General features: G+C 51.3%; 1 protein-coding gene across 1 annotated transcript; it reads left to right on the plus strand.

The window, feature by feature from the left end:
• The first annotated feature begins 758 nt into the window (after positions 1-758).
• ZBTB17 (zinc finger and BTB domain containing 17) lies at positions 759-23,053 on the plus strand. The gene is made up of 15 exons (XM_053401123.1): positions 759-873; positions 2,468-2,674; positions 4,776-4,964; positions 7,008-7,178; positions 8,874-8,987; positions 9,885-10,147; positions 11,794-11,936; positions 13,001-13,301; positions 13,421-13,508; positions 16,305-16,421; positions 17,781-17,901; positions 18,758-18,888; positions 19,832-20,047; positions 20,675-20,764; positions 22,500-23,053. Exons 2-15 carry the CDS (start codon positions 2,470-2,472, stop codon positions 22,769-22,771), a joined length of 2,421 nt encoding a protein of 806 aa, XP_053257098.1. The 5' UTR covers positions 759-873; positions 2,468-2,469; the 3' UTR covers positions 22,772-23,053.
• Positions 23,054-23,970: the final 917 nt, after the last annotated feature.

Genomic DNA, 23,970 nt, shown 5'->3' on the forward strand with positions numbered 1-23,970 from the left:
GCAAAAACAGCATCAGGATCACATCAACAACCACCTCTCTAAACAATACCCCACCCCTTGCGATCATTCTGCTGTTGTCCAGCATTATGCCAGTTGTTTGTCTATTATACTGATAGTATTTACCTACCTGCCTAGCTGGAAAGTTTACTTTAAACAGCATTCTCTTTATCTTACTCCTCTCTCCCTCTCTTTCTCTTCAAACTTCTTGTTTGCTGGCGGAAAATGAAGAGTGGAGCAAAAGGTGACGAAAGGAAAATAAAGTTTGGGGGACAAGAGGAACAAAAAAATGGAAAGAAGAAGAATGCATGGGCGAAAAAATATTTTTTTAAAAAATTGGGATTAAAAAATTGATGTTAGTTTTTTCACTGCGATTATTGCAGCCGTTCGGAGGGATGGGATAGTTTCAAAAAAGTGGTGAACAAATAACAGTCGATCATGATGATTAATAAACAATAGCGACAGGAAGAGGAAAATGTCAGGGGGAAAGAGCGAAAGAAGAAGAAATGAATGGGCGGCGAAGCAGGCAACGGATCCCCCTCAATCTCTGCGCTTCCCCTATGCCCCGGAGAAACTGAGCTGCCTCTAGTGCTTGTCCCTGCCTCTGGTGTCATGGCGGCCAAGAGACGCTGCGGAGCCGCCTGCATCACGTGCCAGCCGTTCCTTTGCCCCGCCCCTTTTCCGCCGGCGAGACGGGACGCGCCGTGCACGCAAAGCGAAAGAGGAGGGGGGGGAATGCGCGTCGAGAAAGAGGACGGTGGCTACAGAGACGCCGCTTCCGCCCGGGCCCAAGATGGCGGCGCCCTTTGTCTGTTCCGTGTCACTCTGAGCGCCGCCGCCGCCGCCCGGGATTATGTGACGCGCGCCGGATAGCAGGTGCGGGGAGGTGGTGGGGGGCAGGGGGAGGGTTCGTGGAAGGGGAGGGGCCGGGAAGGGGAGGGGCAGGAAGGCAGCCGGGGTGGGGGGCTGCCTGTCAGGGGGAGGGGGCTGCCAGCCAGCAGGTGGGGGGAATTCAGGGGCCGGGGGCTGCCGGTAAAGGGGGAGCGGGGAGCTAATGAGGGGCATTGAAAGAGGCGGCAAGCTGGGGGGGTTGGGGGGGCGGAGGGGAGAAGAAACAAGCAGGGGGGCAATCGGGGGGTGTGCGGTGGGAGGTCGAGGTTAAGGGGGGGTCCAGGAAAGCGAGCAGTGGAAGGGGGAGAGGAGGAAGGGGATAACAGGGCGCTGCCCGTCTGTGGAGGCCAATTGCCCCCCCCCAACACACACACACACACCCCGAGTGTCAGGTGTTGCTGAGGGTGAGGAAATTCAGGTCAGTAACATTTGTATTGTGTTTGGAAATACAATTTGGAATTTAAAAATAGAAAAAAAGAAATGTGGGGTGGTTGGACCTACTTGTTCAGGCTGGGGGAGAGAGACAAAGGTGCAGTTAGGATTATTTCTTGTTCCCCTTTTTTTTGGTGAGGGGCAGGAAGCCTGTGACAGAGTTGACTTGGGGGTTCAAAGCGTATTCGGGTGAGGGGAAGGGGCTGTTGCTCAGTGGTTGGAGCATGGCATGCAGAACGCCCCAGGTTCAGTCCCTGCTGGCAGCATCTCCAGGTAGAGCTGGGAGAGAGACCGTTGCTTGAAACCCTGGAGAGCCTTTGCTGCCTGTCTACTTTCTGCGTTGTGGTGGTGGGGCAGGTGATGGGTGCTCTTAATGGGGTGAGATGGGGAGTTTGGCCCCATGAGGGAGGAGATTGAAGGTGTTGGAGGAGGGGAGCTGGGTTCAAGTCCCACCTGGGCCCCAGACCAAAGAAATAAGTCATCTCAGCCTGTCTGAGTGTCTGTAAAATGGGAACAAGCTGATTTGCCTCATCTTGAGAGCAGCAGAGCCCTTTGCAAATACGCATCCTAGAAAAAGAGGATATAACTGGAAAGGTCAGCCTGTTTGGAGTGACAGCTCTCAGACTTCTTCAGATGGGCCTCAGGATTAGTGTGTTGATTTGCTGCAGGGAGATCTGGCCTCACTTTTGCTGGGCTGTTCCTGGAAAGGAGGGAGATGCCCTATACTGAATCCCATTGTTGGTCTATCTAGCTCAATACTGTCTACACTGACTGGTAGCAGTTTTCCAGCATTTCAGGCAGGAGTATCTCTCAGCCTTACCTGGAGGCGCCACTGCGGATTGAATCTGGGGCCTTCTGCATGCCAAGCAGGTGCTCTCCAACAGAGCTAAGCCCCGTCCCCTTCTGTTGTGCAGAAGTGGTTGTCAACAGAATTGTAAAGTTGGAAGGTTACCACTGAGAGTCATCTAGACCAACCCCCTACAATGCAGGTATCAAAACTCAAACATCCATGACGGATGGTGAAGGCTTGGAACTGCATACTGCTTTTCTTCGGCTGGGCAGGGCATGATTCGTGGGCCAGAGGGAAGCCTGCATAGTCAGAGGAGGGGCGTCTGTGCTCAAGGGCCTCCTGCCTCTCTCCCCGCAGCCATGGATTTCCCTCAGCACAGCAAGCAGGTGCTGGAGCAGCTGAACCAGCAGCGGCAACTGGGTCTGCTGTGTGATTGCACCTTTGTGGTGGATGGCATCGACTTCAAGGCCCACAAGGCAGTGCTGGCGGCCTGCAGCGAATACTTCAGGATGCTCTTTGTGGACCAGAAGGACGTGGTGCACCTGGACATCAGCAACGCAGCAGGTGGGCCTAGCGGCGGATGGGGTTGCGGGATATTATCCTGTGCCTGAAATGTAGGGTTGAGCTGCATCCTAGCTGGCCAATATAAGAGTTGCAAGGGGCCCAAATGACCACCAGGTCCTGAAGCAGCCAGCCTAGGCTGTGCAGGTTTCCCACAGGAAGGGGCCTGCAGAGCTGATTGATTGCATTATATCCAGCCTTTTTCTCTAAGGAGCTCAAGGTGGTTTGCATGGTTCCCCCCTCCTCAATTAATCACCACAACAGCCCTAGGTTAGGCTGAGAGGCAGTGACTGGCCCCCAGGGTCCCCCAGTGAGAGCTTTATGAATGAGCAGAGATTTGAACCCTGGTCCCTCCCAGAGTCCAGTCAAAGTCTCTTAACAAGTACAGGTAAGTCAAGCAAGGTGAGTCCAGAATGAATGGCTCCAGGTGAGTTGAGCAAGGGACCCACGTTGCACACCTCATGCAAGGCAAACAGCAGCAAGCCCCCTTCTGAAAACTATGGGGCAAGTTGTACCCTCCCACCTCTGGGCCAGAGATAGAAGGCAGAGTCAGGCTTGAGCACAAACCACCTCGGGGGATGTATGACTGGGCCCTGGCGGTGCCTCTGGTCCACCCAGTACCCTGTCCCCCAATGTCCCTGGTGCACCCCCGGAAAAGTAGCAGTGGGTGCCTCCTTGGTCCCCAGAAGGAGCCTAGAGATTTCTTTTAAGTTTCGAGGCGGCATATAAATTTAAAGGTAAAGGGATCCCTGACCATTAGGTCCAGTCGTGGCCGACTCTGGGGTTGCAGCACTCATCTCGCTTTATTGGCCGAGGGAGCCGGCGTACAGCTTCCGGGTCATGTGGCCAGCATGACTAAGCCGCTTCTGGCGAACCAGAGCAGCACATGGAAACACCGTTTACCTTCCCGTCGTAGCGGTACCTATTTATCTACTTGCACTTTGACATGCTTTTGAACTGGTAGGTTGGCAGGAGCAGGGACCGAGCAACGGGAGCTCACCCCATCGCGGGGATTCGAACTGCCAACAGCAGCAAGTCCTCTGTGGTTTAACCCACAGCGCCACCCGCGTCCCAGCATATAAACTACTTAATAAATAAATACAGAATTAAAATAAATAAAATGGGATACTAAGCCACAAAGTATAATTTTATTTTGTAAAACAACTTAACTTCCATGCGTGTGTGTATGTCATGTGCGACACAGGACCGGGTCTGATTTCTTCACATTAATCTACATGAGCAAGACGTCCCCACCCCGCACCCCACCCAGTTTAGGTGGGAATAAGTCATAAAAAGGGAAGGGAAAAATGGCTAGGGAGGGTGGGGAATATGGGGTGTTTCTTGCCTTTACTGTTTTCATTTTTAGCTTTGTAAAACTATGAGATTCAGTTTTTAAAAGAAGAGTGTGGAGAGGAAGGAGATCTAGCAAAGTTCTGGCTTTTTCCCGTGATGGCTCCTTCAATGCTTTCTATTTTTAAAAATCAAATTCTTTCAAATTGTTGGTGCCCCTGCTTTGCGGATGCCTTAAACCAGGGGTAGGCAACCTAAGACCCGGGGGCCGGATCCGGCCCAATCGCCTTCCAAATACGGCCCGTGGACAGTCTGGGAATCAGCGTGTTTTTACATGAGTAGAATGTGTCCTTTTATTTAAAATGCATCTCTGAGTTATTTGTGGGGCATAGGAATTCGTTCATTTTTTTTTTCTTCAAAATACAGTCTGGCCCCCCACAAGGTCTGAGGGACGGTGAACTGGCCTCCTGCTGAAAAAGTTTGCTGACCCCTGCCTTAAACCATGTGCTCAATTTGCCTGTTGGGCCATCCAGCCCTTGGCACTAGGGTTCGCTCTGCCTTGCAGGTGGGAAGTCCATGATGGTCTGTCATAAGAACATAAGCAGAGCCAATGGCCCATCTAGTCCTGCCTCCTGTTCTCACAGGGGCCAGCCACACACCTATGCGAAGCCTGCGACCTGGAACTGAGCACATGAGCAATTCTCCCCTCCTGTGGTTCCCAGAAACGGGCATCCACAAGCATTGCTGCCTCCAACTGTGGAAGGCAGAGCAGAGCCGTTGTCCTGCGCTGACTGCCTGTCTGTGCCTGTTCCAGGTCTCGAGCAGGTGCTGGAGTTCATGTACACATCGAAGCTGAACCTGAGCCCGGAGAACGTGGAGGACGTCTTGGCTGTGGCCGGCTTCCTTCAGATGCAGGAGATCATCAGCGCTTGCAACTCCCTGAGGACTCTTTCGGCACCAGCAGAAGCTGCAGTGGAGAGCCCAGGAGACCCCCCGACAGCTGGTATGGGGCTGTGGTTGTAATTGTATGAGCAGGGAGGTAACAGGGGGCACTGCTCTAGATTTCTGGGCGATCCCTGGTTAGATCTCTGGAGATTGGTCCATGAGCCCCAAAAGGGGGTCTCAGCCCAGTATTTATTTATTTATATTTTAACAAAAAGTTTTATTTATAAAGAACTACAATTCAGCACCAGTGTAGAAAAGTTATTGAAAATTATGCAAGCACGAATTAAGTAACTGGCTTCATTCTTCACTCTTCAGACACCAGTGGTAGAATTGAGAGGGATACCATTAAACCGCTGCATATTTTCTTCTATAGGTTTAAAGATTAAAATAATAAGCAAAACAGACTCAGTAGCTATTTCTAGTAAGAAGCACTCTGTAGAAGAGTAATATGGTCTCCTTTTAACATGATTCGACCCAGCTGTTTCCTTGATTTTGTCTTGGAGTGAATCTCATCAGCAACATCCAGAACCAAGTTCATATATTCATCAAATCCAATATTACAGCCTTCTATCCTCATGTTCACCTGTTCATACAGCCACACCTGAATTCTGGACCTATTCTGTAGGGTATCTGAAGGTGAGGTTGATGGGCTGCACCATCACTTTCTGCATCTTCTGGCCTTGCCATGGCCGGCAGCTGGGCTGGGAATGACCCCTGACAGGACAAGCCAACTTAGGCAGGATGGGGCAGCCAACAGTCAACTCCTCTCCCTCCTCGCTTTATCCCTCCCGAATATTTATTTTTGTTGTTATTATGATTATTGGAAGTGGAAGGGAACCCATGTGTCATCTAGTCCAACCCCCTACAATGCAGGAATCTCAGCTAGAGCTTCCATTACAGATGGCCACACAGCCTCTACTTAAAAACCGTGCTGGACTTGTAACAGGGTAAAGGAATATTGGGAAATAATTTATAATGAATTGGAAAAAAACGGTTAAGTACCTTTCCAAAAAAATAAGACTCCTTCTTGTTGGGGATAATTCAGATGGAAATTCCCAGCTGTCAAAAAAGACTACAGCGGTACCTCTAGATATGAACGGGATCCATTCCGGAGCCCTGTTCGCATCCAGAAGCAAACGTAACTAGCGACGGCATGTCTGCACACACGAGCGTTGCTTTTTGCCGCTTCTGCTCATGTGCGTGACGTCATTTTGAGCGTCTGAGCATGCACGAGCGGTGAAACCCAGAAGTAACGCACTCCATTACTTCCGGGTTGCCGCGGAGCACAACTCGAACGTGCTCAACATGAAACATATTCAACCCGAGGTATGACTGTATTTATGTATGCCACTCCTGTGGCCCGTGTTTTGTTAGCCCAAAAATGGAAAACGAGAGAGGTCCCATCTAAAGAAGAATGGCAACTTAAACTGATAGAATAAACACAGCTTGCAGAATTAACTTATAGAATAAGAGAACAAGAAGAACATACGTTTAAAGATGATTGGAAAATGTTTATTGAATATATGGGTGAAAATTGTGTACATTTAAAAACGCTGGCAGTATTAGATAAATTCAACAGTGTAGATAATTTTTGATGGATCTAACAATGGAATACTGAATGGTTTAGCTTATGTAAAATATGCAGGGATTTATGGTATGTAAGTTGAGCCATGGAAGGAGAATAGGGGAAGTCATTTGAGGTTGTTTAAATGAATATTCTAAAATGTAAAATAGAAAAGCTTAATAAAAATTATACAAAAAATAAAAATCACCTGCCAAGGGAGGAGAGTTCTCTCACCTGTTCCTCATAAAGCTTGGTTTCCAGACCCTTGATCATCTTGATAGGGCAGAATACAGTTGCTGCATCACACAGCTGGCTTATGTTAAGCTTGTGGTCCACCACGAGGGAGACCCCCACCTTGGCCTGATCCAGCAGGGCGTTCCTCACCCTTCTCTCTCCCAGCACCTCCTCAAGTTCTTGTCATCATGGCAGCCCTTGTGCCCATTGTGCAGATGGGGTAAGTGGGTGGGGGCTCAGCATCTGGTAGGTCATAGCTGACAGGAGCCTGTCCTAGTTGGTTTTGGCCCCTCTCTTTCCTAGGGCAGGAGAAAACGGCTGGTGGGGGTAAAGAGGCAACAGAGACCCCCCGGGATCTGGAGGAGACCCCACAGCCCCCACTCAGCAGCAACCAGAAGGAGGCGGCCATGGAGCCCACAGAGGAACAAGAGGAGGAGGAAGAGGAGGCTGAATGTGCAGCTGGGAATGGCTCAGGTAGGCACCGGGAACCAGGGGTCTTGGATAGAGCCGGACTTAATAATAATAATAATAATAATAATAATAATAATAATAATAATTTATTATTTATACCCCGCCCATCTGGCTGGGTTTCCCCAGCCACTCTGGGCGGCTTCCAACTGAATATTAAAAACAGTACAGCATCAGACATTAAAAACTTCCCTAAAGAGGGCTGCCTTCAGTTGTCTTTTAAAAGTAAAATAAATATGTGTAAATCATATTTGTCTGCATTGTGGTATTTTCACAATCTGCCCTGGAAGTGTTTGGTGAAGGGCACAAACAGTAAATAAGCAAATGAAAACTTTCGCTCAGTTGAAACACTCCTGCTTGGTCCTTGGAAGGTAAAAGGTAAAGGTAAAGGGACCCCTGACCACTAGGTCCAGTCGTGACCGACTCTGGGGTTGCGGCACTCATCTCACTTTATTGGCTGAGGGAGCTGGCGTACAGCTTCCAGGTCATGTGGCCAGCATGACTAAGCCACTTGTGGCGAACCGGAGCAGCGCACGGAAACGCCGTTTACCTTCCCACTGGAGTGGTACCTATTTATCTACTTGCACTTTGACGTGCTTTTGAGCTGCTAGGTTGGCAGGAGCTGGGACCGAGCAACGGGAGCTCACCCCGTTGCGGGGATTCGAACCGCCGGCCTTCTGATCGGCAAGTCCTAGGCTCTGTGGTTTAACCCACAGCGCGACCCGGGTTCAAATCCTGACGTCTCCAGAGAGCCTGCCACCAGTCAGTGCATGTGATGCTGAGCCAAATGGACCAGTGTCGCTTCCTGAGCCTCTGTTTAAATCAGCCCTTTATGTGGAGCCACAAGGGCTAGTGTTTCCTTCATTTTCAGTAGCTGGGCGGTAGAACACCTGTTTCGCTTGCTGGAGGTCCTGGTTCGATCCCCTGAACCACCAGGTTTGGCTGAGAATGTTCCCTGCCTTGTGGGCTGCTGCCCATTGGTTTGGGCAATACTGAGCTTGGCTGAGCAGTGGTCTGATTTGGTACCAGGGGACTTCCTTTGGGAGAAGCCTCCATGTGGTGGGGAGAGAGCTGGCTTGGGATCACGGCAGCAATTTATAAAAAAAAACCCCACCTCTATTCCAATCTTCTCCCAAAGCTCAGGGCACACTGAAACATCTCAGAACAAAACCTAAAAATCTGTTTCGAAACCTTGCGTGCCTTGCCTGATGCAATGAAATGGGCCAAAAATACAAGTAGAGCTTATTTGAAGAAGCTTCAGAAGTATCTTACAGAGAATAAAAAGGCCCCCCAGCCCCCTGCGATGCAGGAATCGCAGCCCAGTAATCCGTGTGTAGTACAGCCTTCCCCCACAACCTGATTCCCTCCAGATGTTTCGGGTGTTGTAGTCCAAAACATCTGGAGGGCAGCAAGTTGGGGAAGGCTGGTGTGGGATCTGAAGACCCAAGAGGAGGAAATTCAAACTAAATCTTTAGGAAGACTGCATTACTCAGCGTTCATGAGATCTAGCACCTTGGGTGGGACTTGATTTTAACATTTGCAGCAGGCTTCATCTGTTAGCCGAGAATGTCTGTTCGCTTCCCTCCCCCATCAAATCCTGCCCTGCTTCCTGTTCCTTCTCTCTGATTTGTTGCCCCTTATCCCTGTGGCTGTTGGTCACTAGTGCTGAGGGGTCTGTGACCAACTCCTCTCTTTTTTCAGCTGTGGAAGACGACGTCTCCTCCCCAGTGCCTGAGACCTCGCAGACGGAAGACTCCTCCCCTGGGGAAAGCAGCGCTGCCCCAAAACTTGCCCTTTCGAGGGCTGCAGTGGATGGTGAGTGGCAACAGCAGCAGGGCGGAAAGCCTCTCTTGGGTGCTTCTGGGGGTGATCTCTGTGTGGCACCCAAAGGATCTTTGCTTTCCCTTTGGCCATGACGCCTGTAGGTCAAGAGGGCACCAAGCGAGATTCCTTTCGGAAAGAACGTTCTTGTATCACCTCAGAAGGGCAACAGATGAGGCTTGCAGGATCCAGGTTCATAGAATCAGAGAATTATTGTTATTATTATTATTATTATTATTAATTATTATATTTATACCCCACCCTTGCCAGCCAGAGCTGGGCTCAGGTCGGCTAACACCAGTAAAATTACAATAAAAACATAATATGGGGAGGGATTAAAAAAAGAGGTTAAAATGCAGTCTCATTTTAAAAGTAGCCCATGGAATTGCGGAGTTGGAAGGGATCCCTGAGGATCATCTAGCCCAACCCCCTGCAATGCAGGAATCTCAGCTGAAGATTTCAGGAAGATGGCCTCTGAGTATCTGAAAGGCTGCCGGGGGGGAAAGCAGAGCAGACCCTTGTTCTCTCTGTTCCTCCAGAGGGCAGAGCATGCAGGTGGACAAGGCAGGGAGGCAGATTTTGGCAAAACCTTAGGGGGCTCCTTTGGCCAGGGGGGCACCACCCACCTCAGGCTCAGAAGCATCACCTGGGCATCCTTCTGTTGGGGAGGGGGCTGTACGTTGCAGGATCCCGATCCTTAGCAGAGGGTCAGGCTAGATGCCCTCCAGAAACCCCGCCCGCCTTGCCGATTTTGTGAATGTAATCCCGGAGGGTACAGGGGGAAGGGTTTTTGGGGAGGCAGCTGCAGCCGCCTAGACACTATTGGCTCCCACAAGATGGCGTCTAGCGCAGGTGGCCCACTAGACTGCTTCTTTCTCTGTGTGTCTCTAGCTGAGCCCTCGGACCTGAAGCTGCCCTCTGAGATGGAGGTAGAGCTGGAAGGCAAGGGCGAGGGGACCGTGCCGCCGGAGGCCGAGGTACCTTCCCAGGCCCACGAGGCCCAGCTGGCCAACGGCAACTCCCAGGATGAGGAAGAGTCGGGGGGCACGGACTCCGGGGCAGAGAACGCAGGGGAGGCCCGGCTTCTGCGCTCGGGGAGCTACAGCGACAGGACTGAATCCAAGACCTATGGGTCGGTCACCCACAAGTGCGAGGTGAGAGATTATCATTTCACAGAATGCATGCCAGGCTGAGCACTGGATGGTTGGCCAAACAGCATCTGTTGCAGCCGCCTTTTGCAGCCTAACTTTCTGCAGCTGAAACATGATGTGGCATGGACCTTCTACCCCAGAATGTTTTACTTTGATGTTGAACCAACAGTGATAGGACAGGCAAACCATGTCCAGTGGTGCCTCAGGTTACATACGCTTCAGGTTACAGACTCCACTAACCCAGAAATATTACATCGGGTTAAGAACTTTGCTTCAGGATGAGAACAGAAATCATGCTCCGGCGGCGCAGCAGCAGCAGCAGGAGGCCCCATTAACTAAAGTGGTGCTTCAGGTTAAGAACAGTTTCAGGTTAAGTACGGACCTCTGGAATGAATTAAGTACTTAACCTGATGTACCACTGTATTTCACTATCAGCCTTAAGTTGTTGGGGGTTTTTGCAACAAAACCCGGTTGCTGTTACCAACCACCTTGAATAGCTCACTGGGCCAATTTTAAGAAAGGCCAGATCCTGCCCTTATGGCCTGGGTGACCTGTATGCTTGATCAGTAGCCGCACTCCTCAGTTATATCTCGAGACAGACAGATGCCAAACAGTAGGACAGATCCTTTATGACATTGAAGAGAAGTAAGAGGCTCTCCAGTTGAGAGTATGGTGGACGAAGGAGCCATTTCAAGTTCAGCAGCAGCAGCATTCTTGCCAATGTTACCTGTCCAAGGCCTCCCCATCGGATGCCGTGATCAAGTGTCGCAGGGGGAACTCGTTGGTGTGGAGGGCACAAACCAACCAGATCAGCTCACGACTGAGTTTGACCTCTACCTGAGGCATGGCACCACCCTCCTGACTGGTGTGAACATTTGTAGAATCGCCTCTAACGGCCTGCAGGTGGGTTATCAGTGCCCTTCTACAAGATTACAAGCAATAACTTCAGCTGGTTTTTCTTTCTTTGAGCCTTTCTCCAGAGTGAAGTGGTAGAGATATATTCCACCTGGCTCACTGCACACAGAAGAAGGCGACAGTGGTGTGGCGGCAGCTGTGGCACGCAGGCCCAACACCATATCTGATGCTCTGCAGAACATTATGCATCTCTAATGTGTTGTACTCTGTCTTTTTATGAGAAGTGGAAGTCGTACTTGGTTTCCCTAATGTCATTTCATGACTTCCATTATTTCCATCCTGAGCATCTTTGCTCTTCATTTTCATCAGCAGATTTTTTTGGTATTTAATTTGATGGCATTGATGCATCCTGCTTATTTCTGCTCATATTCTCTTGTCTTCTTGTTGCTTCTACTTTTTGTCTGTTATGCTCAGGCAGATCTGGCGAGCCAATCTGATGGTGCAATCGCTTTTTGATGATTTTTATGCAATTTCACGCATATATTTTTCCGTGAAAAATAGTAACGCAAGTTTAAAATCATTGAAAATTCCTCGTATTTTTTACATAGCCAAACTAAATTATATTAATTAAACTGCCATAGGTTTTGAATTCCTGAGTCGTGTAAGAACTTTTTTATCACCCCTCATTTTGGGAATTTTGAAAGCTGGAAAATTTGGCATTTGTCCACTTGCGATGGGGCTTCTTTGGGACCAGCCACTTATGTCGCCTCCTCCTCCTCCCCCCCCCCCAACAGGACTGTGGGAAGGAGTTCACTCACACTGGCAACTTCAAGCGGCACATCCGGATCCACACCGGGGAAAAGCCCTTCACCTGCCGCGAGTGCAGCAAGGCCTTCTCTGACCCAGCAGCCTGCAAGGCGCATGAAAAGACACACAGGTAGGTGGCCAGTGACCAGCAAGGCTGATCCAGGAGGGGAAGGCATTGCGGTAGAACGGGCAGCCTCGTGAAGGAAGGGGCGGAAGGATTCCCGTTGGCGGTCGGGGCAGCCGTGCGATGCCCGTGCTGACAGCTCAGCCTTCCCTGCCCAGCTTCCGTCTGCATAAATGGCGCAAATGCCGACGATGGCCATCCTCCTCCCGGGGTTTTGGGGAGGCTGCATGAGCCTCCGACCTCTTGGTTGGCATTACCAGCAGATCTTCTCGGTTGTAGTTAATCAAAGCTGACGTTTGCACCCAGGACCACCTCCTGCCCGTAAAATCATGATTAGGTAAAGGGACCCCTGACCATTAGGACCAATTGTGGCCGACTCTGGGGTTGCGGCGCTCATCTCACGTTATTGGCCAAGGGAGCCGGCATACAGCTTCCGGGTCATGTGGCCAGCATGACTGAGCCGCTTCTGGCGAACCAGAGCATCGCACGGAAAGGCCGTTTACCTTCCCGCCAGAGTGGTACCTATTTATCTACTTGCACTTTGATGTGCTTTCGAACTGCTAGGTTGGCAGGAGCAGGGACCGAGTAACGGGACGGGAGCTCACCCCGTCGCGGGGATTCAAACTGCTGACCTTCTGATCGGCAAGTCCTAGGCTCTGTGGTTTAACCCACAGCCCCACCCGCGTCCCTAAAATCATTATTGTTATTCATTAAATTTGTAAACCGCCCGATACCCACAGGTCTCAGGGCGGTTCACAATATAAAATCGCAAGATGAAAACACAAAATACATAATTAAAACAAAAACAACCACAGCCTTTGAGGTGCCAGCCCGTCCTACTAAGCACCAAGCTGTTCTGTAAATCCGCCTTACTGTTACGCCACCCTGCAGCAAGGGGTTCCGCCGGTTAACGGCATCTTTTCTTTCTGCAAAGCTGTCCTTCATTCCCTCTTGCCCATCCTGAATTCTCCCGCGGCGGCGTAACTATGCTTCTGTTAGTTGCGGAGTCAGGTGGACAGGTATAATCGGTGACCCTTCCCTCTCCCTCTCCCTCTCCCCCGTTCTCCCAGCCCCCTGAAGCCATACAGCTGTGAGGAGTGTGGCAAGAGCTACCGCCTCATCAGCCTGTTGAACCTGCACAAGAAGCGCCACACTGGGGAGGCCAAGTACCGCTGCGAGGACTGCGGCAAGCTCTTCACCACCTCGGGCAACCTGAAGCGCCACCAGCTGGTCCACAGCGGGGAGAAGCCCTACCGGTGTGACTACTGCGGCCGCTCGTTCTCTGACCCCACCTCCAAGATGCGCCACTTGGAGACCCACGACACCCACAAGGAGCACAAGTGCCCCCATTGCGAGAAGAAGTTCAACCAGGTAAGGCTGGAGGGGTGGAGGGCAAGCTCCCCTGCTCGGGCTGGGGGCTGGAACGCCTGCGGGTGTTTGGGACCACCCCCCACCCCCTCTCAAAGCCAGTCTCTCGCCTTTCCTGCCAGGTGGGGAACCTCAAGGCCCACTTGAAGATCCACATTGCCGATGGACCCCTCAAGTGCCGGGAGTGCGGAAAGCAGTTCACTACGTCAGGTATGTGGCTCTTGGGCAGTCGCCCAGACGGGCTGGGTGGCCCCCGGCCTCCTTTGCCCGCAGCCCATCTGGGGCCTGTGTCGAGGGAGCTGACACAGAGCACAGTCCGTTTGCAGATCAGAGAGAAATGAGGCAGCGTTAGTCATTTTGTTAAGGAATCGGAACAGAAAACATACAGAGACCTCTGAGATATACTCCACTATAGCAAGCAGTTGCTTGGGCTGTTTTGCACCTCCCACTTTACTCCATTCCCTGCGTTTTGGGCCCCTCTATAGTGGACGCAGGTGGCGCTGTGGGTTAAACCACAGAGCCTAGGACTTGCCGATCAGAAGGTCAGCGGTTCGAATCCCCACAACGGGGTGAGCTCCCATTGCTCAGTCCCTGCTCCTGCCCACCTAGCAGTTCGAAAGCACATCAAGTGCAAGTAGATAAATAGGTACCACTCTGGTGGGAAGGTAAACTGTGTTTCCGTGTGCTGCTCTGGTTCGCCAGAAGCAGCTTTGTCATGCTGGCCACATGACCCGGAAGCTGTACACCAGCTCCCTCGGCCGATAAAGTACCGTATTTTTCGCACCATAGGACGCACTTTTTCCCTCCTAAAAAGCAAGGGAAAATGTGTGTGCGTCCTATGGAGCGAATGCAGGCTTTCGCTGAAGCCTGGAAAGTGAGAGGGGTGGGTGCGCACCGACCCCTCTCGCTCTCCAGGCTTCAGGAAGCTATCCGCTAGCCGTGGGAGACCCAGCTCTCCCACGGCTAGCGGAGCGCTGCATTAATCCCGAAGCTTGGGGCGTGCGGAGCTCAGCGCGCCCCAAGCTTCTGGGTGCCGGCAAGGTCTCCGCTAGCCGTCTAGACCTTGCTGGCACCCAGAAGCTTGGGGCGCGCTGAGCTCCGCAGCCCCAAGCTTCGGGATTAGCGCTCCGCTAGCGTGTCTAGGCTGCGGATAGCAGCCTGCTTCCCGGAGCGTCGGGCGCCCTGAAAGCAGAGCGCCTGGCGCTTCGGGAACACATCCGCAGCCTAGGCAACCCTGCGGGAGGTCCCGCAGGGATGTCTAGGCTGCGGATAGCAGCCTGCTTCCCGGAGCATCGGGCGCCCTGAAAGCAGAGCGCCCGGCGCTTCGGGAACTCATCCGCAGCCTAGGCAACCCTGCGGGAGATCCCGCAGGGATGTCTAGGCTGCGGATAGCAGCCTGCTCCCCGGAGCGTCGGGCGCCCTGAAAGCAGAGCGCCCGGCGCTTCGGGAACACATCCGCAGGGTGGGGAGCCCTGCAGGAGTTCCCTGCAAGGCTCCCCAAGCTGCGGATAGCAGCCTGCCGCCCGGCGGGTGGGGCGCCCTGAATCAGAGCGCCCCTCGCGCCGGGCAGACATCCGCAGGGTGGGGAGCCCTGCAGGAGTTCCCTGCAAGGCTCCCCAAGCTGCGGATAGCAGCCTGCCGCCCGGCGGGCGGGGCGCACTGAATCAGAGCGCCCCTTGCGCTGGGCAGACATCCGCAGGGTGGGGAGCCCTGCAGGAGTTCCCCGCAAGGCTCTCCAAGCTGCGGATAGCAGCCTGCCGCCCGGCGGGTGGGGCGCCCTGAATCAGAGCGCCCCTCGCGCCGGGCAGACATCCGCAGGGTGGGGAGCCCTGCAGGAGTTCCCTGCAAGGCTCCCCAAGCTGCGGATAGCAGCCTGCTGCCCGGCGGGTGGGGCACCCTGAATCAGAGCGCCCCTCGCGCCGGGCAGACATCCGCAGGGTGGGGAGCCCTGCAGGAGTTCCCCGCAAGGCTCTCCAAGCTGCGGATAGCAGCCTGCTGCCCGGCGGGTGGGGCGCCCTGAAGCAGAGCGCCCCTCGCGCCAGGCAGACATCAGCCAGCCCCACAAGCTCGGGGGACAGCAGGGAGGCGCAGCGCCACTATCCCGCTGTTCCTCGACCTGGTTCGGTTTCCCTGACCTGCTTTTGGGGGGGGAAATAAAGGGAAATTTTTTTTCCTTTATTTCCCCCCAAAAAAACTAGGTGCGCCCTATGGTCCGGTGCGTCCAATCGTGCGAAAAATACGGTAAGATGAGCACCGCAACCCCAGAGTTGGCCACGACTGGTCCTAACGGTCAGGGGTCCCTTTATCTTTACCTTTATAGTGGGCTCCAAGGGCCCCTCTCTGTCTCTGCCTGACTCTCTGTTATGTGTAGCAAAGAGGAGCCAGCAGGCTGTCGGCAGAAACACTGGCAGGGGTGAAGCTGCCACGTCTGACTCCTGTCTTTACTCTGTGTTGGGGCACCTGAATGTTTCCCCCTTTTCCTCAGCCTCCAAACTCCCATCCTTTTGTACCTCCCAGCTCTTCCCCTCCTCTGGGGTGTATCCAGTTGTCCACCACCAGGAGGCCTGGATCCAAATCCTCTCCCTCGGCGCTTTCCCTGGGGAAAGGCGGTTTCCACCACTCCTCCTGATCTAGCCAGTCTCCATATGTAAAGAAATATACAATAATAAGATTACATTCATTTGTAAAAAAGGAATATACAACAGGAAGTCTAGTGTGTTGGTATGTATATAATTTGGGGGGGGGATTGTTTTTGTTTTTTCTCGTTCTTTTTTGTTTGTTTGTTTCTTTTTCTTTCTAGGTATATAAAATTTGTATATAATTTTTGTATACATGTTGGAAATTATATGATAGTAAGTCCTGTAATGTAATATGGCAACGTTTACCGATGTAATATATGAATGTTAACCAATAAATAAAATGCAAATTCAAAAAATAATAATCATCTAGCCAGTCTCCGACAGCCTGCTCAAGGCCTCTCCATACTTCCTCCTCCTTTGCCCGCAGGAAACCTCAAGCGACACCTGCGCATCCACAGTGGGGAGAAACCATACATCTGTGTGCACTGCCAGCGGCAGTTTGCCGACCCGGGGGCTCTGCAGCGCCACGTCCGCATCCACACGGGTGAGTTTGGCCAAGGGGGCGCTTCCTTCATTCCCTGGGTGGTCAGAGAAGGCATTGTAGCTGTTACCTCCCAGCCAGGTGGCTCTCCCAGCCCTGACCTGCTGGGGCTCATAGGATCATAGAGTTCTATGGAGTCGGAAGGGAAGGAGAGTCCGCCGCTTCCCCAGGCCTCTGTCAAACAGCTCCTACTGTTCTTCCTCGTGTTCAGTTGCAATCTCCTCCCTTGTCATTAGAATCTCTTGGTTCAAGTTACGTGGAAAATCCAGCTAAACATTGTGGGAATGTTAAGGATAGTAGGAAAGGATATATTGAATAAGTATTATCCTTCCTTCACTCATGCTATGCCCGTCTAATGTTCGTATATACCTTGTCAATAGTATTTTCTCCCCTTGTTGCACACTGCCTTCTGGAAGAAGGTACAGGGTTATAAAGACTAGGACTAGCCACCTGAGAAACAGTTTCTACCCAAATGCAATTCTGGTTTTAAACGCAGTATAAGGGGTCTCTATAGGAGTATATTGTATTTTAAAATGGGGTTTCGGAGGTTTTGAATGTCTTATGTAGATTTTTCAATTTCATTGTTCTGTATGGGACAATGACAATAAAGATATTGTATCATATCTTAAAAAGAAGTGATGTAGCAGAGCAGATTCCCCTCAATATAGCTGGAAGCTAGTTTGCAGATTCGTTTGAATCTCTTAGTTAAGATTATTTCCTGGTGTCCCCTTTAATCCCTCTTAAAAGAATAAAGAGAAGAGTCTTTCTGAGTAAAGTAACACAACGTTTACTCGCATTTTAATTCAAGATATGATCCCTGAAAGGCAGGCTTTACTTCAGTGGTTACACAAGCAAAGTGTGAGTTAATCTCATAGGGAAACTGAACTCATGTGCTGCTGGCTGAGAGCCAGCAGACAGCAAAATAACATTAAGAGAACAAAATGGCTGCAGGAGAGTAGCATGGCAGCAAAAGAACAACAAGAGAGAGAATAAGACGACTGAGAAAATGGCTGCATGACTCAACTCTTTTATGGAGTCAGCCAGAGCCACGCGCATGTCGCAGGTCACATGCAGGGAGTTACACGGACTGGATGTCCCCTTGCCTGTGCCCACTCTTGGGAAATTTAAGCCTTTGCCCTTGACTGTACCAAGGGATTACACCCCACAAACATTAGGAAGGTGTGGGAGGGACAACCTCAGAAGATTGAACCTTGGACCTTCTGCATGCAAACTTGGAGCTCTGACCCTGAGCCGTGGTCTCTTTCCTTAACAATAAAGCAAGCTTGTAGTCCTCAAGCCATCCAAGTAGGTGGCCATCCCTGTGCCCCTGTGATGTTACCCTCCCCTCCCTTCTCTCCCCAGGTGAAAAGCCCTGCCAGTGCCTGATCTGTGGCAAGGCCTTCACTCAAGCCAGCTCCCTCATTGCCCACGTGCGCCAGCACACCGGGGAGAAGCCTTACGTCTGCGAGCGCTGCGGCAAGAGGTGGGCCCCTCTCTTGGCTCTTGGCCTGGCCTAGGGAGAGCTTCAGGGGTCATCTTCATCCATCCTGGACTGGGGGCTGTGCTTTTGCATGGTGGGAGGAGGCGATCTGTACCATGTGCTAAAACAAAGTATTTGTGATGGGCGCTTTTGAGGGGGGGTTGCTAAACATGGAGGCAGGGCGGGAGATTAAACTGGGCCCTCCAATTATTTTATATAGATATATGCTTAGATAGGGACGCGGGTGGCTCTGTGGGTTAAACCACAGAGCCTAGGACTTGCCAATCAGAAGGTCGGCGGTTCGAATGCCTGCGACGGGGTGAACTCCCGTTGCTCGGTCCCTGCTCCTGCCAACCTAGCGGTTCAAAGGCATGTCAAAGTGCAAGTAAATAGGTACTGCTCCGGTGGGAAGGTAAATGGCGTTTCCATGTGCTGCTCTGGTTCGCCAGAAGCGGCTTAGTCATGCTGGCCACATGACCAGGAAGCTGTACGCCGGGTCATGTGGCCAGCCAATAAAGTCAATAAAGCGAGATGAGCACCGCAACCCCAGAGTCGGTCACGACTGGGCCTAATGGTCAGGGGTCCCTTTACCTTTTACCTATGCTTAGAGAAGCCTGTCCGAATGCTTAGAAAGTCAAGGTGAATTTTAGCTCGTTTCAGTAGCTTAACTTTTTGGACTATTGTTGAAAGAAAAAGAAAATCTTGTTTCGTATTTTTGCAAACCACTTTGAGGTTTGTTGGTTTGTTTTACAGTCAAGCAGCCTATAAATTCTATTAAATAAATCCAGGGAAACATTTTGAATACCTAAAAGTCCTGTACACATTTCAGTTCTGTTTCTGTGCCCCCTCCCCTTTTCAGGTTCGTCCAGTCCAGCCAATTGGCCAACCACATCCGCCACCACGACAACATCCGCCCCCACAAGTGCAGCGTCTGCAACAAGGCCTTTGTGAACGTGGGTGACCTCTCCAAGCACATCATCATCCACACAGGTGAGTCTGGCTGTAGGGAGAGCCCTGGGGCAGCTGCATCTAGCCAGGTCCACTCCGGCCTCCTGTCTGTTAGTGCATGAGCGCCAACCCTTTCTTCAGATTGGCAGAGTTACTCAAAGTCTTCCTGCACAGAAGCATCAGTCCAGCTTTCTCTTGGTAAATTCCCATAACAAGAATAACCACTGTGCCTATCTAGTTCTTTCCTTAAATTCTTTATTATTTACATTGCAAGTTGCATATAAAATAAGAAACAGAACTACAGTGGTACCCCGGTTTTCGAACATCTCCATTGACGAACATTTGGGTTTTCGAACGCCATAAACCCGGAAGTAAATGCTTCAGTTTTCAAACACACCTCCAAAGTCGAAAATGTTACGTGGCTTCCACTGAGTGCTGCCTATTGAGTTTCCGGTTTTTGAATGTTTTGAAACAGTTTTCGATCTTCCATAATGGATTACGTTCAAAAACCGAGGTACCACTGTATATGCAGATCTCTGCACCTTTCAGCTATTCAGCCAGAGAGACAGGCTCACAAACTTTCTCATATTCTGGCAGGCGCACTCTGCCGCATGCTCTGATAAAGATGTCTGTTGTTAGGGAGAATTCTTGTTTTAGGCGTGCTTCAAGGCCGTTTGAAGTTTATTTTGGCAAGACACCAACACTGTCTTCCCGCTGGCCAGCCAGATGCCCCCTAGAGAAGCCCACAAGCAGGACCTGAGTGCAAAAGCAGCACTCTCCCCACTTGGTATCATCCTTTGAGAGCTCAGCTGCCTCAAGATGGTGGAGGTAGAATACATAGGCACAGCGAGACTGTGATAGTCATGTGCAGAGCAGGGAGTGTTACGCAGTGGTGGGGCCCTGCTGGACACCTCTCTGTGGGAAAGGCCAAAGTGAGAGGCAGCCAGCTGGCAGGTTGCTGAGGCCTCTGTGCCATCCTGGACAGGCGAGAAACCCTTCCTCTGCGACAAGTGCGGCCGCGGCTTCAACCGTGTGGACAACCTCCGCTCTCACGTCAAGACGGTCCATCAGGGCAAGGCCGGGATGAAGGTTCTGGAGCACGGGGAGGGTGACGAGTTCAACATCGTGACCGTGGCTTCCGACGAGATGGTGACTCTGGCCACGGAAGCCCTGGCGGCCACGGCAGTCACACAGCTGACAGGTGAGCAGGAGATCCTGGCCTTGTCATTCTCTTACCAAGGGCCTGAGGGAGGCTTGAGAACTCGGGCGGGGCTCTCCCCTTAAAAAGGAATGCTTGCAACACTCATGAGCGCCCCAAGCAATTTGCATTTTCCTCCTCCCTTGCTTTATTCTTTATTATTATTACTCTATTATCCTTGGCAAATAGAGGAGGTTGCAAAAGAGCTGGTAAACTGAATTTTGAAATCCAAACAAATGAAGCCTTCTGGTTTTCACCCAAAGTTGAATAGTTGTGGGCAGGATGGCTTTTCTCAGCCTATGCTGAGGAGCAGTATCTCCAGTGTTTCAAATTGGGATGGGGTGTTTTTCCCAGCTGGAAATGCTGCTGGAAACTGAATGCCTAGGACCTGCCTGCCAAGCAGATGATCTAACACGCTGAAGCTACGGCCTCTTCCCTGTCTGTGGAACAATCTTTGCTAGGGTATTTAGTGTCTTCTCCCCCCTGCCCCCAGTATTTCAGTCCCTCCTTAAGCCCTCCCCACTGCTAGGAAGGGTCCCCAACACAATACAAAGGGCCCCTCTGCTGGCTTGGGTGGCCACGGGGCCTCCATTGTGTGCTGCTCAACTCCCCCGTTCCTTTTTCCTGCAGTGGTCCCCGTGGCAGCGCCCGTCACAGCTGATGAGACTGAAGCCTTGAAGGCTGAAATAACAAAGGCTGTGAAGCAAGTGCAGGAAGCAGGTGAGCATCCATTTGGGAGCGTTTGGGCAGCTACCCCTCCAAAGGAGGTCATTGGCTCAGCTTTCTTCGTCACAGCTCAAACCTTCGGTAACTGCGCAGAACACAAAGCTGGGCTGTTTCTAGAAGCTTGCAGTATAGAAATCTGGCCACAAGGGTGCAGCACCCCAATGTGTGACCAGCTGTTTTATGCTCTTCCCCATTCTTTGGCCTTTCAAGTGATTAAGCTTGAAAAGGGATGCAACTCTTAACAGTTCTCAGAGATGTTGGATTTCTAGAGAGGGTCTATTTTTCCTAGCATCCTTCAGTAATGCAACAGTATGTGCCCTTTGGCTGTTTGGGGCTACAGCCTCATCACCCTTTGCTGTTCATCCATGTAAGGTAAAGGGTAAAGGTAAAGGGGCCCCTGACCATTAGGTCCAGTCGTGACCGACTCTGGGGTTGCGGCGCTCATCTCGCTTTATTGGCCGAGGGAGCCGGCGTACAGCTTCCGGGTCATGTGGCCAGCATGACTAAGCCGCTTCTGGCGAACCAGAGCAGCGCACGGAAACGCCGTTTACCTTCCCACCAGAGCGGAACCTATTTCTCTACTTGCACTTTGACGTGCTTTTGAACTGCTAGGTTGGCAGGAGCAGGGACTGAGCAATGGGAGCTCACCCTGTTGCGGGGATTCGAACCGCCGACCTTCTGATCAGCAAGTCCTAGGCTCTGTGGTTTAACCCACAGCGCCACCTGCGTCCCTGTTCATCCATGCATCCCTATATAAAAGAGGAAAATACTAAAAGCCGGCTTTTAAATGTACCTAAATACAGGTTCATGGTGGTGGTTTTTAAAAAGGTGCACGTAAAGGAAAAGAAGACGTGCTTAGTAACAGTAAGGCGCTTCACTCCTGGATTCACTCGTCTGCAAATAGAAGGGCTTTGGTCAGGGGGGCTTTGCCCTAAATTCACCTCTGCCACCTGCCATGCTGTTGGGTCTGCTTACCCTCCAGCGGGGCGAGAGCAGTAGGTGTGCACAAGTTTTCAAAGCGTACTTTGTTGTCAGGCTCAGTTGCACTAGACCAGGGGTCAGCGAACTTTTTCATCAGGGGGCCGGTCCACTGTCCCTCAGACCTTGTGGGGGGCCGGACTATAATTTGGAGAGAGAAAAAAGAACGAATTCCTATGCCCCACAAATACCCCCGAGATGCATTATAAATAAAAGAACACATTCTACTCATGTAAAAACACGCCGATTCCCGGACCGTCTGTGGGCCGGATTTAGAAGGTGATTGGGCCGGATCTGGCCCCCGGGCCTTAGTTTGCCTACCCATGCACTAGACATTTAAAATGTCGTGCCACTTCAAACAAGTCCTGACAGCCCCAAAATAATCCTGGGAACTGCAGTTCTTTGGTGCTAAGTGTAGTGCAGAGAGCTCCCCCCAGAGCTACATTTCTTGAGCGGTTTAACACTTAATACCTCTTCGCAGGGAACTCTAGGAATTGTAGTCCTGTGGGAGAGCCCTTGCACCTTGTCTCAGCACCTGTGACAAACTACACCTCCCTGGTTTCTTTACAGAAAGCTATGATTTGTAGGATGGGTGGCTGGGGCCGGTTGAAGCAATTCACCCATGGCCCTACTGCTCGGCCTTTCTGTATGACTCTCTCTGGGATAAAGCACTTTCAAAGGAAACAGATGGGACTGACCACCCCGGCTCTCCTGCAATTTGCTGTCTTCTGGCTTTGTCCTGTCTTTCCAGATCCAAACACCCAAATCCTGTACGCTTGCGATTCCTGCGGGGAGAAGTTCCTGGATGCCAACAGCCTGGCCCAGCACGTCCGCATCCACACAGCTCAAGCCCTGGTGATGTTCCAGGCGGACACAGACTTTTACCAGCAGTACGGTGCCCCCACCGCTGCCTGGCAGCCTGAACAGGTCATTCCCTCAGGGGAGCTGCTCTTCCGCACGAGGGATGGCAACGAAGCCCAGACCACTTCTCTGCCCACAGAGGCCCCACAGACTGCAGAGTGAAGGGAGGGCTGGTTGCAGAGGGGCAAGGGGACCGGTATGGATTGTACTACACGCTGCTCGGTCGGGGGGGGGGTGGCACGTGTGGTTTGGTTTTAAGGTGCTGCTGGCTGTTCCCTCCTTGCCCATCTAATGCCTCCAGCTTCACTCACAAGCAGCTATTTTAAGGAGGTGACGACGGCGTTACCAATGTAAAAAAAATAATAATAAGATTATTTCTGTATTTGAGAAGCTCCTGCATCTGTGTTAATATTTAGAAACAAAATAAAGGCCATTATTTTCTAACGTCTGATTCAAAATGCACACTGTTTGGTGGGTATTGTCTCAGCAGCCTGTTTAAAAATCCCTTAGCACTCTATTAAAAGAAAAAGTTTTCTGGCTGTCAAATTATTCAACAAGGTTGAGAAATGAGGAAGCTGGTGAAAAACGGCAGGTCATCAGTGTTGGGTTTCCTAGAGATTCTCCTCAGCTGCATTTGGTCAATATTTTGGCAGGTGCAGGCAGCAGGGTAGATAAAGAAGGATGCTCCAGCTAGGGAAGAAGTGAATTAAAACAACTTTAACAGCCCCATTTATTTATTTCTGAAGCTGGAGATTGAACCCCAGCACCCCCGCTGGCTGACAAAATGGTTTCTCCTTGTACATCTGCTGCTGCTGCTCTCTCCATGAGCCGGGGGGTGGATGGGGCGCTTCATTTTGGAATCGGGCTCTCTCGCACGGCCTCAAACCATGTAAGGTAAATGCTACAACACCCACATTTCTGCTCCGATGCACTCCAGAAAGGATAATGAGTTAACTCACCCTGAAGCAAATATATGCTATATTTGCAGAACCTCATGTAATTCCGTTTTTTTAAAGAGCATTGTTTGTAGGGTTGGATCCAGACTAAAGGCCCCACTGTAATCCACAAGAACCAAGAGGAAACATCCTCAAACCCCACCCCAGTCTTTTTCTTCTACATACACATTCAAGTGACTGACAGAAAATGCTGAGACACTCACCCGCCGTGGGTTCCATCTCCCGTGACAGGCAAAAGCCGGCTCTGCCTGCCTGCCTGAAACTAGATACCTGGCATTTTAGGGTTAAGGGTGCTAGTGGGTATAAAATTTTAAAGTACCAGATCCAAGTGCAAGTAGCAGGTGAGAATCAAGCTAGCAGAAGGCAAAAAGGTTGAAAGTAGTACAATAAATAAACTGCAGTCCC

The sequence above is a fragment of the Podarcis raffonei genome, chromosome 8, assembly GCF_027172205.1.
Source record: "Podarcis raffonei isolate rPodRaf1 chromosome 8, rPodRaf1.pri, whole genome shotgun sequence".
Lineage (NCBI taxonomy): Eukaryota > Metazoa > Chordata > Lepidosauria > Squamata > Lacertidae > Podarcis > Podarcis raffonei.